Source organism: Crocodylus porosus, unplaced genomic scaffold (genome assembly GCF_001723895.1).
Source record: "Crocodylus porosus isolate Cpor-Errol unplaced genomic scaffold, CroPor_comp1, whole genome shotgun sequence".
Classification (NCBI taxonomy): Eukaryota; Metazoa; Chordata; order Crocodylia; family Crocodylidae; genus Crocodylus; species Crocodylus porosus.
This window is the reverse complement of record NW_017728906.1, coordinates 53,717,357-53,732,391: the sequence shown is the minus strand read 5'-3', so window position 1 is coordinate 53,732,391 and position 15,035 is coordinate 53,717,357. Positions and strand designations below refer to the sequence as shown.

Genomic DNA, 15,035 nt, shown 5'->3' with positions numbered 1-15,035 from the left:
CACATCCAGGCCTGCTCCCACCTTACCTCCTGCTGTTGGGGTTTGGGCCCACTCCCCCCTCCCTGCTGCAGTGGTAGGGGGAGGGGAGGAATGGGCTTGAGGGTGGGGAGAAGCCGGACCACTGTGGTGAGGGAAGCAGAGGGCCTGAGCCAACCTGGCAGTGGCGAGGAAACAGGAGGAGTGGACCCAGAGCCAATGGGAGGCAGGGAGGGGTTGGGAAAGACTGGGCCTGGGCCTGAGGTGGAGAAGACTTGGTCCTCCCCTCCCTTCCCCCAGCTGCTGCTATGTTGGGTCAGGGCTGCTGCTCCCCTCGCACTGCCACGGCACGCCTGCTTCTCCCTTGGCTCAGGCTCGGTTCTCCGCCCCCCAGCATCAGGCCCAAGCCCAGCCCACTCCTCCCCGTCCCCTGCTGCTGCCAGATCAGACTCAGCCCCAGGCCTGCTCCTCGCCTCCCCTCCCCGCTGCCACTGCATAGGCCTGAGCCTGCTTTTGCCCCCCCACCACTGCGGTGGGCCTGCTCCTCCCGTCATCCCCTGTGCTGGGCCCAGGCCTGGGTCTGGGACCCTTCCCCTATTCCCTGCTTTGGCAGCAGGGGGAGGGCAGGAGTGTTAGCAGGCCTGCTCCCCCTTCCCCGCCGCCACGGCTGGCCCTGCAGGCAGTGACAATGGAAGAGGGGAGGGGTGGGCTGAGGCCAGGACTGGTGGCTTCACCCCCCCGGGGTGTCCTTACCCCACTCCTCCCCCAACCCCCGTGCCACTGGTGCTGCTGTTACATCCAAGGAGCAAGGGGAGGGGAACCCTCCGCTCCATTGTTACCACCTGCATGGAGCAGGGAGTGGGGGCGGGTGAGGCCAATGCTGCTGGCCTTGCCCCCCCATTGCCGCCATGTCCAGGGAGCAGAGGATGGGGAGTGAGCTGGCCTCAGCCCCCTGCTCCATCCCCTGTGTCCCCAGCATCAAGGCGGCAGGTTGCCACCTGTCCAAATGCTTCTTCGCACTCTGATTGGCTGTTTGACAGCCAATCAGAGCATGAATAAAGCATTATGGACAGACAGAAAGGCTTTTATAATATCAGAGTGGGCTCTGCCTCCAAATATCTCCATTCTGGAGACTCATCCCAGATACCGACAATCTAAAGTTCCAATCCAACAAAGACATGCTCAAAGTCCTTTGAACTTTATGCACCATGACTGGTCACTAGTGTACAAGGGAATACTCATAGTGTATGTTATTCTTCACTGGACTGAAGCCTACATTACAAATATTTTGATGACACCATTTTAAAGAATAAAGGGAACACATTAGTAAAAGTAAAAAATTAAAATAACTTAATCAAAAGCTTGATTGTACATGGACATTTTCTGACAAATTAGAAATCTCAGATCTCTTCCAAATGCCGTAGCCAAATTCTACTCTGATTTGCCAGTTTCCATTTTCAGAATTGGAAGATCCACCTTCTGCCCCCAGATGTAATGAAAAAAAGGGTTTTCTAACATCTGAATTAGGATAAGCTGAGAATCTAACTAGTATATATACGCTAACATTTTTATATACAGGGTAAGGTATCAGCTTACCATGTTCTAAAATGAAATCTTCTTTCATCCTGATCCTGTCCTCCTCACTAAAAAAAATGCTGGCTTAGAAAAACATTTTCAAACAATATGAATTTCAGGACAATGCATTTTTAAAGTTCTCATGAAGTTCATTATGATGTTCTGAAACAATATGTTGACCTGATCAACCAAAGGAGGCAGGCACCTTTAGTTCCAAAAGCTAACACCACCTAAGGCTAAGTCATTGCTTTGCTTTGCTATCATGTCACGGACTCAAAAGTGGGAAAGACCATTCTTCCAACTTGCTTCCTGGGGTGACTGAAGAGCTAGTATCTTTCCCAAATGCTGGGTGGAGCAGGCAGGAGCACCCATCTCTGGCATGCTGGGGTGAGCTGGTGGCAAATGGAGGGAGTGATGGGGAGCTGAGTGCAGGAGAGGGTATCACTGGGGAATCCATCGGGCAAGCTAGGTCTCTGCTGCTAGCAATGTTGAACTATTTCTAGTGCAGTACTGGGACCAACAATCAACTGATTCTTAGTTCTACCTCTCACACTGCACTTGAGTCTTGAACTCCTTTATCTTTGTGGAGCAGTCCAACGCTAGCTGATCATGTACTACTTAATAGAATCTGGAGATACTTCCTTGCACAAAAACTCACAACTTTGCTACAATACCATTGCACTTAGTATGTGTTTTACATTCTGAGAGTACAGATGGTTGCATTTTAAGCACAATTAACACATCCTAAGTATAACAGGAAACATGGCCATTAGTTGCAAGGAGCAGTGCTGAGATTCACTGTGTGTACGCTGGTTCAGAGGTTTCTTCTACTGATTGTGGAACGTGGAATGTAATTTAAGAATGTGGAAAGGAGCATTCAAACAGTAAGGCAGGGCACTTTGCTGCCAAATTAATGAAAATTATTGCAGTGCTGTAAGTGGGGAATTAGCTGTAAAATATGTTAATAGCCATGACTGAAAAAAGCTTGTGTACACATGAGAACAAGGTTAAAAAAAATAAAAGTGGACTTGTAAATGATACATTTATTTTCAATGCTCTTTTTGATCTATTATTCTGGGCTCACCATAACACTCCTAATTATGCTGCCCTAGGAAGCCATTCCAGTAAAGGACTATGGCACATTAATCATACTTAATTTTGGCATAAAAAGTAATTTTAAGTTCTGTCTAGGGTTTTTGTTCTTCCATCTAATAACTAACAAGAATACCATCTCCTTGCCCCTATTGAAGCCCCAGATCTTGCACTCTTGAAAGTCAATGGGGCCTTTGTCACCAGCTTCAATTAACTGAGGATTAGGTACAGGCTTGCTTTTTTGGTTCATTCACAAATAACATTTGCAAGCCATGACTACCAAACACATTTAAAATGAGATGTAGCTAAATACACGGTAGTTTCATTGTCCACAGAACTGCATTTGTCTCTTATTTTTTAAATCACATACTACTACTGTTCTTTATCAAGCCAAGCTCTCTATTTACTGTACATATACTCCCTGAAGACTTTGTAATTTGCGCACAAGTACAGTGTGAAAACATTTCCCTCTGTGGCCCATTATCTAGCAGGGTTAAATAAACCACTGAGGTGGTATTTAATAGTACATTTCCACTAAATGTCAGACCTCTGGCTTTGACATCTGTTTTGAGTTAGCATAGCAGCTGTCTGAAGCAGCTGCAGCAGTTGTGAATTTGCTGAGAGCAGCACAGTAAAGGGAGTATGGATGGGAAACCTTATAGATTAAAAAGATAGGAAAATTCCTTAAGGAAGGCAATCATCAGGTACTCAGCAGAAATTCCCACTGCAGAAATTGGTTCTGCAAGGGGTGTGGAGGTCCTTCTGTGATGCTTAAAAATCTGCCAAGAATTATGAAAGGTTAAATTAAAAAAAGAAAAATGTTATAACCAGGTAAGCAAGGATATTATCTGCTTTGTCCAAGGTTGTCTTGCTAAGGCCTGAAGCTTTCATAATTTGCTACAAGCTGCAAACTCCTTGAAAATGAAAGTGCTGGAGTTAATTAAAAATCAATGATAAATTCCGATGCCCTTCTGAACATGACTACTAACAGAAGATAGGAATGGAAAAGGCATTACAAAAAAATGAGTTCATCTTCCTGACACTGAGGATTAATCCCCATTATACATTTCCATTTAAGCCTCAAATAACATTTTTCACTATATCCTTTGGGAGACTATTTCTCCGCCTTGCAGGTTCTCACCCTCAGGATGTTTTTTCCTGATATTTAGGCTAAATTTTCTATTTTTAAATGTTATCCCATGATTCTGTGCACCCCACCATGTAGATTTGCTTTCTTCTTTGTGTCAAAAGACTTCATATATTCCCAGACAGTTGTGTCTGCCTCTATTATTGCTCATTCGGTTCTTTTAATCTTGCCTCATAAATCAATCCCCCCTCGGCCCACATTCTGAGCTCCCTCCGGTTTGTTGGTATTTTTCTGGTAGTGTGGGACACAAATGGAATACAGCCTTCCAGATTCTGCCGTGTACAAGAGGATTAGTGCCTCACTGCTCTGTGACATGATGAGTTTGTGTATTCGGCTTAAAATTAAACTGGCCTATTTTTGCAGCTCCCAGCTCACTGCAAACATACATTTGATTCACTGCCCATTAACAGCCCTAGGTCTTTTTCAACATTACTCTCTCCCAAGTTTCTCCATGCCATTCCACACAAATTTCAGTTTGGATTTCTTTTTCCCCCTGAACAAATCTCTTTTTTTGCAGTTTGCAAACTCAGTAGGCTTCCTCATAGTCCCTATTCACTGAGACTTGCAGCTCCTCCAAATGTTTTATAAATTGGGGTCAGAGAAGTTTTCTCCTTCTTCCAGGTCATCAGTGAAGATTTAAATACAATCAATCCTAACCCCAATCACCATGGAAGCCTTTAAAAGCCTTCTCTTAGCCCCCTCATTGTTTAAATTCTTTAACAATTTTCATTACACATGGCATCTCCTAGCTAAGCCAGACAAAACTTATCTTTTAATTTGTATATCATGACATACTATATAAAATATTTTTTCTAAATTCTAGCTATGAATGCTGCTACATTTCCTCTTCTCTGAGTTTTATAATTCTAGTAAAAATGATCAAATTTGTTCTGCTTACTGCTTAGAGTTCTGTTACTGTAGTTCTATTACCGTGAGGCTCATTAAAAAATGAAAGAAAATAATGCTTCCACCCCTTTCAGTCCTAATATACAGCTTTGTTGCCAGACTGCTTCACACACCATTAATTCTCACAAGGCCCCTCTTTGATGTTGGTATGTATTATTGTGCCCATGTTACACATGGGAAAAGTGAGGCATAGACTTGTCGAGTGACTTGCACAGGGTCACACATCTCAGTGGCCGAACACCTTGCGACTCAAGAGTGAGACCACTCAACCATGTTTTCCTCTCTCCTGTCTGCAAATTCAGGGATCACAAACAGGAATCCAGACAGACTGGATGTTGCAGAGCAATTAGTGTTCTGAATGGGGCTGCTGCAGATGTGTCTGTGGAATGTGAACCCGGCTGAACAACAGTTAAGAGTTAGCACTGAAAAAGAATTAATAGTGACTGAAAAATATCTAACTGAAAATGTCAAAGTCAGATGCATCACACAACCACTGAAAATCCAGGGATATGGGCTGTGTGGCAAGGTAGCTCATTCAAGACACAGACTATCTTATTGTGGAGGGTAAGCCTCATTACTCGTCAACCAATAAAAAAACCCCAAACCTTACCCAGCATGAAAATTAGTTTAAGAATAGCTAGGGAAACAGGGGAACCTGACTGAGACTTACTTGCTCTTTCAGTTGGGGCCACCTCATTCCATATGCCAAAGGCATATCCCAGAACGCCTATTGGCAGCATATAAAATACAACTGCGTGTGAAACATGCCTGTGTCTTATGGTGAGACTTTTCCTACTTCCTGGCTGCAACTGTTTTCCAGGGAGCTCCATTACCTCTAGTTAATTTCATTTAGTGGAAAGGAAGTAGTGGGGAAAATCTTGAGCCTCATAGGTCCTCTTTTTTTCCTAGTAGACTTCTAAAACAAAGTAGTCAGCATGGGGATATTTTAGGTAATAAGGAGTGGGAAGAAAGAATTTTGTGTTAGGAAATTTGGCAAAGGGACTGTAGAGGTTGTGCTGTATGTGCTCTGAGCATTCCCGACATCATTTCTGAGAGACTGATCATCTATGGCTTTCCCTCTTAAAGAAGTTGGCAGCTTACAAGTAATAGCATCCTTGGCTTCACAGTCAGGGAAATGCACACAGTCCTTTTAAATTGGACAGACTGGAGGAATGATTTCAGAGTGGTACACTTACACTGATGTGCTACATGTACAATTTCATGATATGTTTAACTCTTTGGCTCAGTCTTTGGCATCAAACTGCTAGTTAAACATCTGTATTCTAGTTTTTCCGTCTATGGCTTAGCGGGAGATCTGCCCCACATATTTTCTTTTTTTTTCGTTTGTAATATTTTTTATCTGCAATCTCTTTTAGAGCAGCGCATAATACAGGGCGGTCAAACTCATCTGGCCCCATGGACACGGCATTGGTCCATGCAACAGATGAACAGCATATGGCTGGCCCTGGGGGCTAGATAAGCCCTACAGACCTTCCCTGCCAACATGCTAGATCCCGTCCCCATGGGGAATGTTTTAGGACTGTGCTATAGTCCAGCCTGGGTTGGGTACTGCATGCAGCACAGGTTGGGGAGCGGCCGGGTCCTGGATCTGGGACATGGGGGTCACTCACACTGCAAGTGGCGTGCTCTGGACCAACCCTGTGCACAGGGCCTGTGACACGTTGCACATGTGCCTGCACTGTACGTGGCACCCATGCAGGGCCAGTCCAGGACACCCTTCCTCCACTAATGTGCCTGCTCTGGCAGGTCTGCAACTGCACCTGCTCCAGGACCCGCACTGTATGTGATGCCTGTCTCAGACCAGTTTGAGTGAAGGCTGCCTGTGCCCCATGTCTCATGGCCAGTCCTGGACTGATCCGGCAGGGGGAGCTGGATTTGGCATGTGGGGGAGAGTCTTGGACTGGCCCTGCATGGGTGCAACATGCAGCACCGGACCCAAAGTAGACGCTGTGCCTTGGGCCCTCTGTGTAGGACCTGTCTCTGGTGCATGCTGCACTGGGTGTGTGGGTCAACTGGAGACCAGGGGGCCAAATAATGTGGCTCCACAAGCCATATCTTTGACCCCCCCCGGCATAATACATTTCTAAGGCAGTTACTGACAGAAGAAACCATTCTACACGTATGTACACACACATTATTCGGCAGCACTGGGATACAAACATAAACAGTTGCTTTTTGTACTTAAGTATGAGTGACTATATTACAAAATACAGAATCTCACTGCTTACAACAGGCTCCCTACAGTGTTTATATGATGTCAGTTATATTTGGGAAGTTTTGTTTCATTTACAGAGATAAAAATAAAAAATAAAACCCTATTTACTTGCAGTCAGTACAGATTGGTATCTAAAGTGTTGTAGCTATTTCTCAAGTGAAGTACAGCAAAATAACTACTCTGCACTAAACACCTCAAGAATTATTGACTTTTAACACTGTGACCACTGTAGTCAAAGTCATGTTTCTATTTAGGAAAGGAACATTATTTTTAATGTCATCAGCTCCGATTATGAATTTAGGTAAAATAAAGATGGAGCAAATGCGTAAACCTGAGTACCTAAAGCTATCATATATGTTGAGAAGTGCTACACACTTACAAAACCTAGTGGCACTGGTGGGAGGTGCATATTCTCAGCAATTGTGAAAAGCAGGACACTTTCTTTTATGTGATTTTGGTTCCAACACCACTAACTATGGATTTTGGTTCCAACACCCTTCCCATATTTCCTCCGTCTGGTGGGTAAATTAAAGGTGTACAGCACCCATGTGACCATACAGTGAAGAAGACAAACTTAGGTAAAAATATCTGATTTTCTTGGATAATTTTTTCTACGCTATTCCTGTAATTTAGTCTATTTCTATTATTCATTTGCCCATTTATTTCTCCAGCCTGTCTTCAATTTTTACTTGTTCTACCATCAGAACACTTCTGGTGGGCTGGACTTCCTTTGAAATCAAAGGATAGAAAAGCAGCTAAACTCTACAGAAAGGAGAGCATGGCACAAAGGGTGGTTTGGGGAAAAAAAAATCAGACATATACTGTGGGAAAAACATCCAGTTGAGCCAGGGATTGCACAAAGTCTATGTACCACAAAGGCAATGACAAAATGACACAGGAAATACATGGGCCCTCTCCAGTTTTAAATACAACAGCAGGATGTTTTATCCTGACTTAGAAAAAAGACATTTCTTTTAAAAAGGCTTTAAAAAAATGTCATTCAAATAATGCACATGCTTATCTTCAGCAAATAAAAGAGGTGAACTTTTATTGAAACGAGACATTGTAATAGGTGCGGTTGTCTCTGTACAAACATGCTCCCCACTTGCATGGCACAAACTAGCCACCAACTTGTTTTGTTTCCTTTCTAACTCAAATGTCATGAGTTCTGATTTACATTTTAATATTATTGGGTTCATATTCCTCCCAGAAAAGAGGAAAGAAAAATGAAACTCTAAAAAAAGGGAAGAGAGGAAAATTCTAAGGAAAGAAATACAGTGTGTGAATTTTTACTGTGGTATTCACTGGCCCTATCACTAGCGTAGGTGTAGGGGAAATTGTTATTTCATTCTGTGTAGGTAACACAGGTTTACTTTGTAGCTAGCCTTTAAAACAAACATACAGGTCTCAAATCAGTCTCAGGGGAAAAAACAGGGACAGAAGCAGGTGTTTCTGTTGTTTACATGCACATGCATGCACTTGCACGCAATTGGTTGAAATATCATCAAACTGAGTGATCTTTAATAAAATCTATCTTTTTAACTACCGATATATGCTTTTGAGTGCTGAAAGCTTACCTCTTGTACTTGGGAAGGAATTGTTAAGCTGTTCCATCACCTCCTCCAAACCTGTGCTTGTGTCCTGGGGAGGATTGAGCAGGTCATCCTCACCTGAAAAACAAATCCAAATCAGAATATTTAAGTCACTTAAAAATACCTGGTAAACAAACTGCCTTGAAGGCTATTTCTTCATGAAACTAATGGCAAAGTTGCATGCTACACTTAAACCATACTAAGGATACTTAAAATGTGAGTGCCTGCATGTTAAAGCTCGCTAACTTGGGCTAAGTGCCCTCTGAGTTTCTCAAAGTTATGCCACTTCTGGCAAGGGTTAACTCTGGACCGTGTTACTTAGTTCATGTTAGGGTAACATCTGTCTGCTTCATGGTGATAAAATAAATGATTTGCAGTTTTCCAATATCCCAATCTGCACTGCTCAAAGCCCCCTTCCCTACCACCCAGAGCAGAGCTAGGGCATAGATATCCTGACACCTAGCCACACCTCCATTTGCCAGACCTCTAGTGACAAGTCAGAGTTGTGCAGGCAAGAAACAGTATAACTCGTAACGTGGAACTGCTCATAGCAAGTTCTAATATTAACATTGCTTAACATATGACAGATTTAGTATGGTCTAAATGTAATGTGCAACTTCACCCTAACCTGAAGCTGAGCACTTGAAATAAATCCTTCTGGATAATATCCAATCTAAATTTTAAATGTTGTCAGTAATCATATTCCTTTCATTTTTCTTTTTAACGAATTTGTGTAAATTCAATTAAATTAATTAAAAACAATGAAAGGATAAACCTGCTGTAGGGGAAATTTTCTAGTAAGAGTAGTGAGTCCAGCCAAATGATGGTCCCTCTTTCAGATGCTTTCATTCCATTACTGGGACCAAATGTTGCTGTGAATAGTGCACTCTGAGTAGCTATCTAATGGTACTGAATTCATTTTAACAACGCGTTGCCTACCAGAGTAAATCAGAACTAAGTGAAATACTCATCTGCATCAGTATTAATATTTCTGACAGTTTAATTGCATCGGATTGGAGCTTCAGGAACATTCAATTGTACTGTGGAAGGTTTTAGCAGCAGTTTAACAAAGCAAAATACATTTGTCCCTTTGAATAATTTCTGTAACCTGATTATAAGGGAGACGCTTAATGGGAGTTTTAATACATTTCATTTTCACAGGTATCTTTACATTTTCTGATGTTTTCACAGAATCAAAAGCCATCTGCCCAATTGTACACCAAAGGAGGGTACTTTTGCTAGTTTTTAATCTAGCTCCTAATAACAGTAAAGTGCTTCAAAAGCATGGTTTCTAAAAGGAGAATAAACCTGGAGGATACTCAGTGAGTGAGATTCGCTCTCTTTTATTTGTCTCTTCTAATCCCCCATTAAGATGCAAAAGCTGCTTTGCCATCTGTAACAAGCATCTAAAGGTGCATCATCATTTTGAAAATGACTTGATGAGCCTTTGTCCTCTAATGCACAGTCCCCTGTTGTTAGTGATGAATATACAATGTAGCTTGCCCTACTCAGCTTGAAAAACCAGCGCAATCTAAACAATGTTAATGCTAGCAAAAATTCAACTTTTTATATTCCATGTTACTGAATTTTCTAATACAAGAGACAAGATAAAATCCAACTTTTACAAGACTGCTCATACTCTCTACTCTCAGGATTAGCCCATGTCTGCACTTTGAGGCAGAAGGACTCATTTTCACATCAAATGTTGCCTTGTTATAGGTGCCATCACTGGAAAATTTAGTAAAACTAAAATAATTTTTTTCAACCTCTGGCAGATATCAAAATTGCTTTCAGAGCCAGATCTTGCCACCCATACTCAAGCACTTTGCTTCTTCAGCCCAGATAATGAAGTCAGAACTTTTAAAAATCCATAGATCAGGGTATAACTGTTGCCTTGGTCAACATTATTTCCCCTCAATAAATGCAGGCACTAGGGCCCACAGCATAATGAGCACAGATATGAGCTCAGCTATGTTTGCCTTCTTGGTCAAAACTCCTATGTTCAATGCTTAGTGGCTAAGAAAAGATTACTTAAAATTTATATACATTTAAATAAACCAATGAGACAAGACATCACACAAAAAGCCATAACAAAAACTCAACCCAAACCACTGGTGGTACTGGTACCATACTGGTAGAACAGTATCTTACAGGATGCTTAGAAGGGCTACTGGTACATCGAGCTGGGAAATAAGTTTGCAAATCATATAACCCTTAGCAAAAATATTCTCTAAGAAATGCTCCCTTACTAATCACTATCACAAAGAAACTCTTAGCTGAACTGTTTCAGGTTGCCTCAACTACTACAATATGGAAAGGAGAGCAGCAAAATGTTGGGACCCTAATATTGAAAGACAAAACCAATGCCTTCAAATCTCACTCAGGAATCAGTTTATCACTAGGGCAGATCAAAAACTAGAGGTGTAATGTGCTCTGGTAGGCAAGCCAATTTCATGTGCAGATTTCTGCATTTTGGAAGCGTTTCGACATTACAGCTCTGTGAAGAACAGATTGCTGTAATCTAACTTTAAGACTACAACGATAATTTACAGAGATACCTGTAGCAGGATTTACCCAAAAAAGAAGTCCTTCTTACCAAGAGAAGATAAGTAGCTACCATTACTCAAATCAGTGCTCTGAAAAAGAGAGGTGGAACACACCTTTTGTATGAACAGTATTATCTAAAACTAGATTTTGATTTAAGCTAGAGAAGTTTCTTTCTCAGCATCCTCTCATTATTTTTGTTCTGTTTTGAATTTCATTTCAAAAGCAGACAGCCTCATAGCCTCAAATCTTTTGGGATGGGAAAGAGGAAAGCATGACAAACATTATCAGTTAAGAACATTTCACATTAGCATGGTCCACAAGACTGTGATCTCTGTCACGTAGTACTATGACGTTACTTCATTACTGGGTCTCATTGCCTAGGGATGGAAGTTGCACGTGAACTGGCTTAAACTTGTAATGAAACAGAAGCTCAGTGCATATAAATCAGTTTCAAAATGGCCAAAACTGGGTTAGGATAAACCTGGTTGAATGTAGTATCAGACTTAAACGATTTGTGTCAAACTGGTTTACAGAACTTCTGTCCTAGACTGCTTTCTCCCCTCCCAGACTCCCCCAGCAGCCCAGCATGCTTTTCAGCCCTGGGCTGGGCAGGTCTGTGCTGTCTGCTACAGTGAGAAAGGCTGGCCCTGCCCTTCTGCTCTCTAGCCAGAGTAGGGGTGGGTACATGGCCAGAAGCCAGCCCAGCATGGGCCCCTGAGGTGAAAGGGCAAGAATGGAGCCTTATTTCCTCCTCTCTCTCCTCAGGATCCCAGCTGGGGCCTGCCTGGCTGGGGTACAGCAGCCTGTCAGAGCCCCTCCCCACTTACTGCTCCAGCGGCAGGGGCATGACCAGATGCCAGCTGGCATGGCTAAGTGGGCAGGAAGGGGGTTTATTGCCCCCTTGCCAGTGCTTTAACAACTGCATGTCAAACCACTGCCTGCAAGGCAAAGGTGACTAACACCTTGTTAAAATGTTAATCCAAGAGCTATTGAGACTGCAGTATGGGGCTAACAACTTTGTCTGTTTCTGTGGTGACCCACCTACCTAGCAGCAGGTGTTTTCCTATCCCTTTGTCTTCCAAGCTTCCTCTCGTTTACATCTTCACAGACTTCTCGTTTTCTTTAGCTTCTTTTCTACTGTGGAGAACTCACAGCATCAGCAGAATCTCCCACTGCCTGAAGAAGGGTGTCTAGGCTCGAAAGCTTTCAAAGAACCTTTTTCCAAGTACAGTAAAAGCTGTGCTATCTGGCATCTTACAAGCTGGCATGCTCCACTAACCAGCATGCGGGCTTGTAAGATAAAGTGAAACCGGAAGTGCCCATCGTGGCACTTCTGGTTTCTCTGAGACCCCATGGCCAGGGCAAAGAACCCTGCGCTGCCAAGCCCCCATGGCGCAGGGGCATAAAAGGCTGTGCAGGGCCCGCCTCCCTGTCCTGTGGGGCCCGCAGAACCCACTGGACTGCTGACGATGACACCTGCCCTTTTCTATCCAGAGGCTTATTGGAGGAAGGGACAAGAAAGGACCCTTCTTAAGGACTAAAGTAAGCAGTTGATAAGAGGAGGGGAAGGAAGAGGCAGGATTTCCCCAAGCTCCCCCAAGCCATGGGGGAGGGGGAAGAGGCTGGAGAACCGGGCTTGTCCCCTGCCGCCTGTGGGTGCATCCAGACATGAGTTTGGTACCCTGAGGACAAGTAGAGGCGGTGCACCTTGCACTGCCACTTCTTGTCCCCAGGGAATGTCTGTGCCACATGTGCTTTGGCGCACAGCAAGTTACCCCAATTGGGGTAGGGGAGGCTAATGCCAGCGCTGGGCTGGCCCCAGGAGCATTACCTGGGGTTGCAGGAGCCTCCTGGGGCTGAAGCTACGGCGATTCTGCCATGTGCAGCCTGGCTGGAAGCAGAGTGTGGCTCTGGGTGGCCTGGCTCCACTTTTCAGCAGCATGTGCTGGCTGAACATGCACTGCTCCATTTTTTTTTTGCATTTCATTTTTACTCCTTGGTATCCAGGGGTCAAAAAGACCTACAGAAAAAAAACCTGTCATAGCACACGCTTGGGCAGTGCACCCTTGCAGCATGGACAGCACAGGACTGTGCAGTATGTGGTGCTGCAAACGTGTTTACAGTGTTATATACTGCATGGTTGCACTTGTCTGGATGTATCCTATGAGTGCAGAGCCTAGCCCTGCAAGACCAGACTGAGAGGTGAGAGGTATTGGCATAGACCTAGCACAATCATCACATGTATGTGAGGAGATGGAGCTAAGGGAACAGGAGAGGGTCCCAGACAGCTTGAGGGTTGCAAACAGCTTGACCAAAGAATGCAGAAAGGTACATTTACATTATAAAGTACAACGCATAAAAGGTGGGAATACTTCCCTGAATACCTGGCTGTAAGGAGATACTCCGTCCTCAGGATTATGTAAGATTTTATGCAAGGCTTTCTCTTGTCTTCTTGGTTTATTACAGTCCATTTCAAGTTAGACTAAGCTGTGTGCACTCTCACTGTGTTTTACTGGGCTGTATCCTAGCATAGGCAAGGGCTTTTGGTTGTTCTCAATTGTGTGCTTGAGGTTGCAAATTGCTGTGTTCAATATACACTTGCTTCAGAGAAAGGACGTTTTCCTCCCCACCCAGACCCCAGCTGGTGTCCCATTTGGGCCAGGGATAGGGTGGCCATCAAAGAGGACATCCTGGTTTTCTGCTACTCTGGCCTGTATTGATTCAAAACTGGATGCCTTTATGTCCTCTACTTTTCTCTTCAAGAGAAAAATAGAGGACATAAAGGCATCCGGTTTTGTATCAATAGAGGACAGAGGACAACCGTACTGTACTTTATGGTGGCCACCCTAGCCAGAGAGGGGATTTAAACCCTGACCCTACAGCAGGCTACCTCAGGCTGGTGTTTGACCATGCCCCCTCTGCTCCAGCAGGGAGGGGTGAGAGCCTTTTGGAGGGCTTTCTCTCCTCTCCTTTGGCTGTGGCTGGCAGGTGTGCTGTAGTGCCCCTGGCTTCTGGCTTTCTGATTCAAAAGTGAACATCTGTCCATTTGTTAATTGGTTCAATCTGTACAGCTTGGACTAAACTGCAAAGACTGAATTGATTCAGCCTTGGGCTTTTTGACTGTCTGTACCTAGCCATTATGATTATACTGAAATCAATTAAATGTTTTGTGCCCTTCTAAATTTTGTTTAAAAAAGAAAAAAAAAAACAGTCCTAACTAATTCTGGTACAACAAATTAGTTAAAATTAGTATAATTTTTTGTCATGTTTTGCATGATGAGAAGCAAATTATTTTATTTTTGGCCTAACTTATGATGTGACATAGACTTAATAATCTGTTAACAAGGAGGCTGGTAACTGCTGCATTTCTGGTTTTGTTTGCATACTTTTAAGTAATACATTTTATGGCAAAAGGGAAAAAAAATAAAAAGGAGTAATTAAGTGTGTCATGAAATGATAAGGCTTACAAAATTTAATTTCTTTGGATCACTGACCTAAATCATCTATTATTATGTTTATAACAAATTTTCTAGTTTGTTTGTGGTCTAGCTGACTAAGTAAGAAAATAAGCTACCACAGAGGCCCTACAGTAAAATCCCCTGTTGCTCCTGACTACTCTTTTCTCATTTTTATCTTCTGTAATAATCCTATACTATGTTATCTTATGCTGGTAGCATTGATATTAATATATTCTGTGTATTATATTAGTACATTGAGGTAATCAAATTAAATTAACTTATTGCAAGTGAACATTACTGATTACTAATGATGTTACTTGAAATCAATCCTTCTTCCTGGACAACAAATACTTATGTCACCTAGGAAAATTACAGCAAATTTACTATAGAGACACACAAGCAAAATTCCCAGCCATCATATACTGAATATTATTAATAAAACTTACCCTACAACCCGTATGATAGGTTATCACCAGGGATCCTGGTTTTCTCTGATAAAAAAAATC

The 15,035-nt window shown here is 43.0% G+C and overlaps 1 protein-coding gene across 12 annotated transcripts in view; it reads right to left on the bottom strand.

Moving 5' to 3' along the window:
• DMD (dystrophin) overlaps positions 1-15,035 on the bottom strand; it is a 1,922,593-nt gene that overhangs the window by 16,769 nt on the left and 1,890,789 nt on the right. For all 12 annotated transcript variants that reach the window (XM_019529123.1, XM_019529125.1, XM_019529122.1 and 9 more), the window contains one exon: positions 8,510-8,602. In XM_019529123.1, the coding sequence (XP_019384668.1) occupies positions 8,510-8,602 (93 nt within the window). The remainder of the gene's footprint in view (positions 1-8,509; positions 8,603-15,035) is intronic.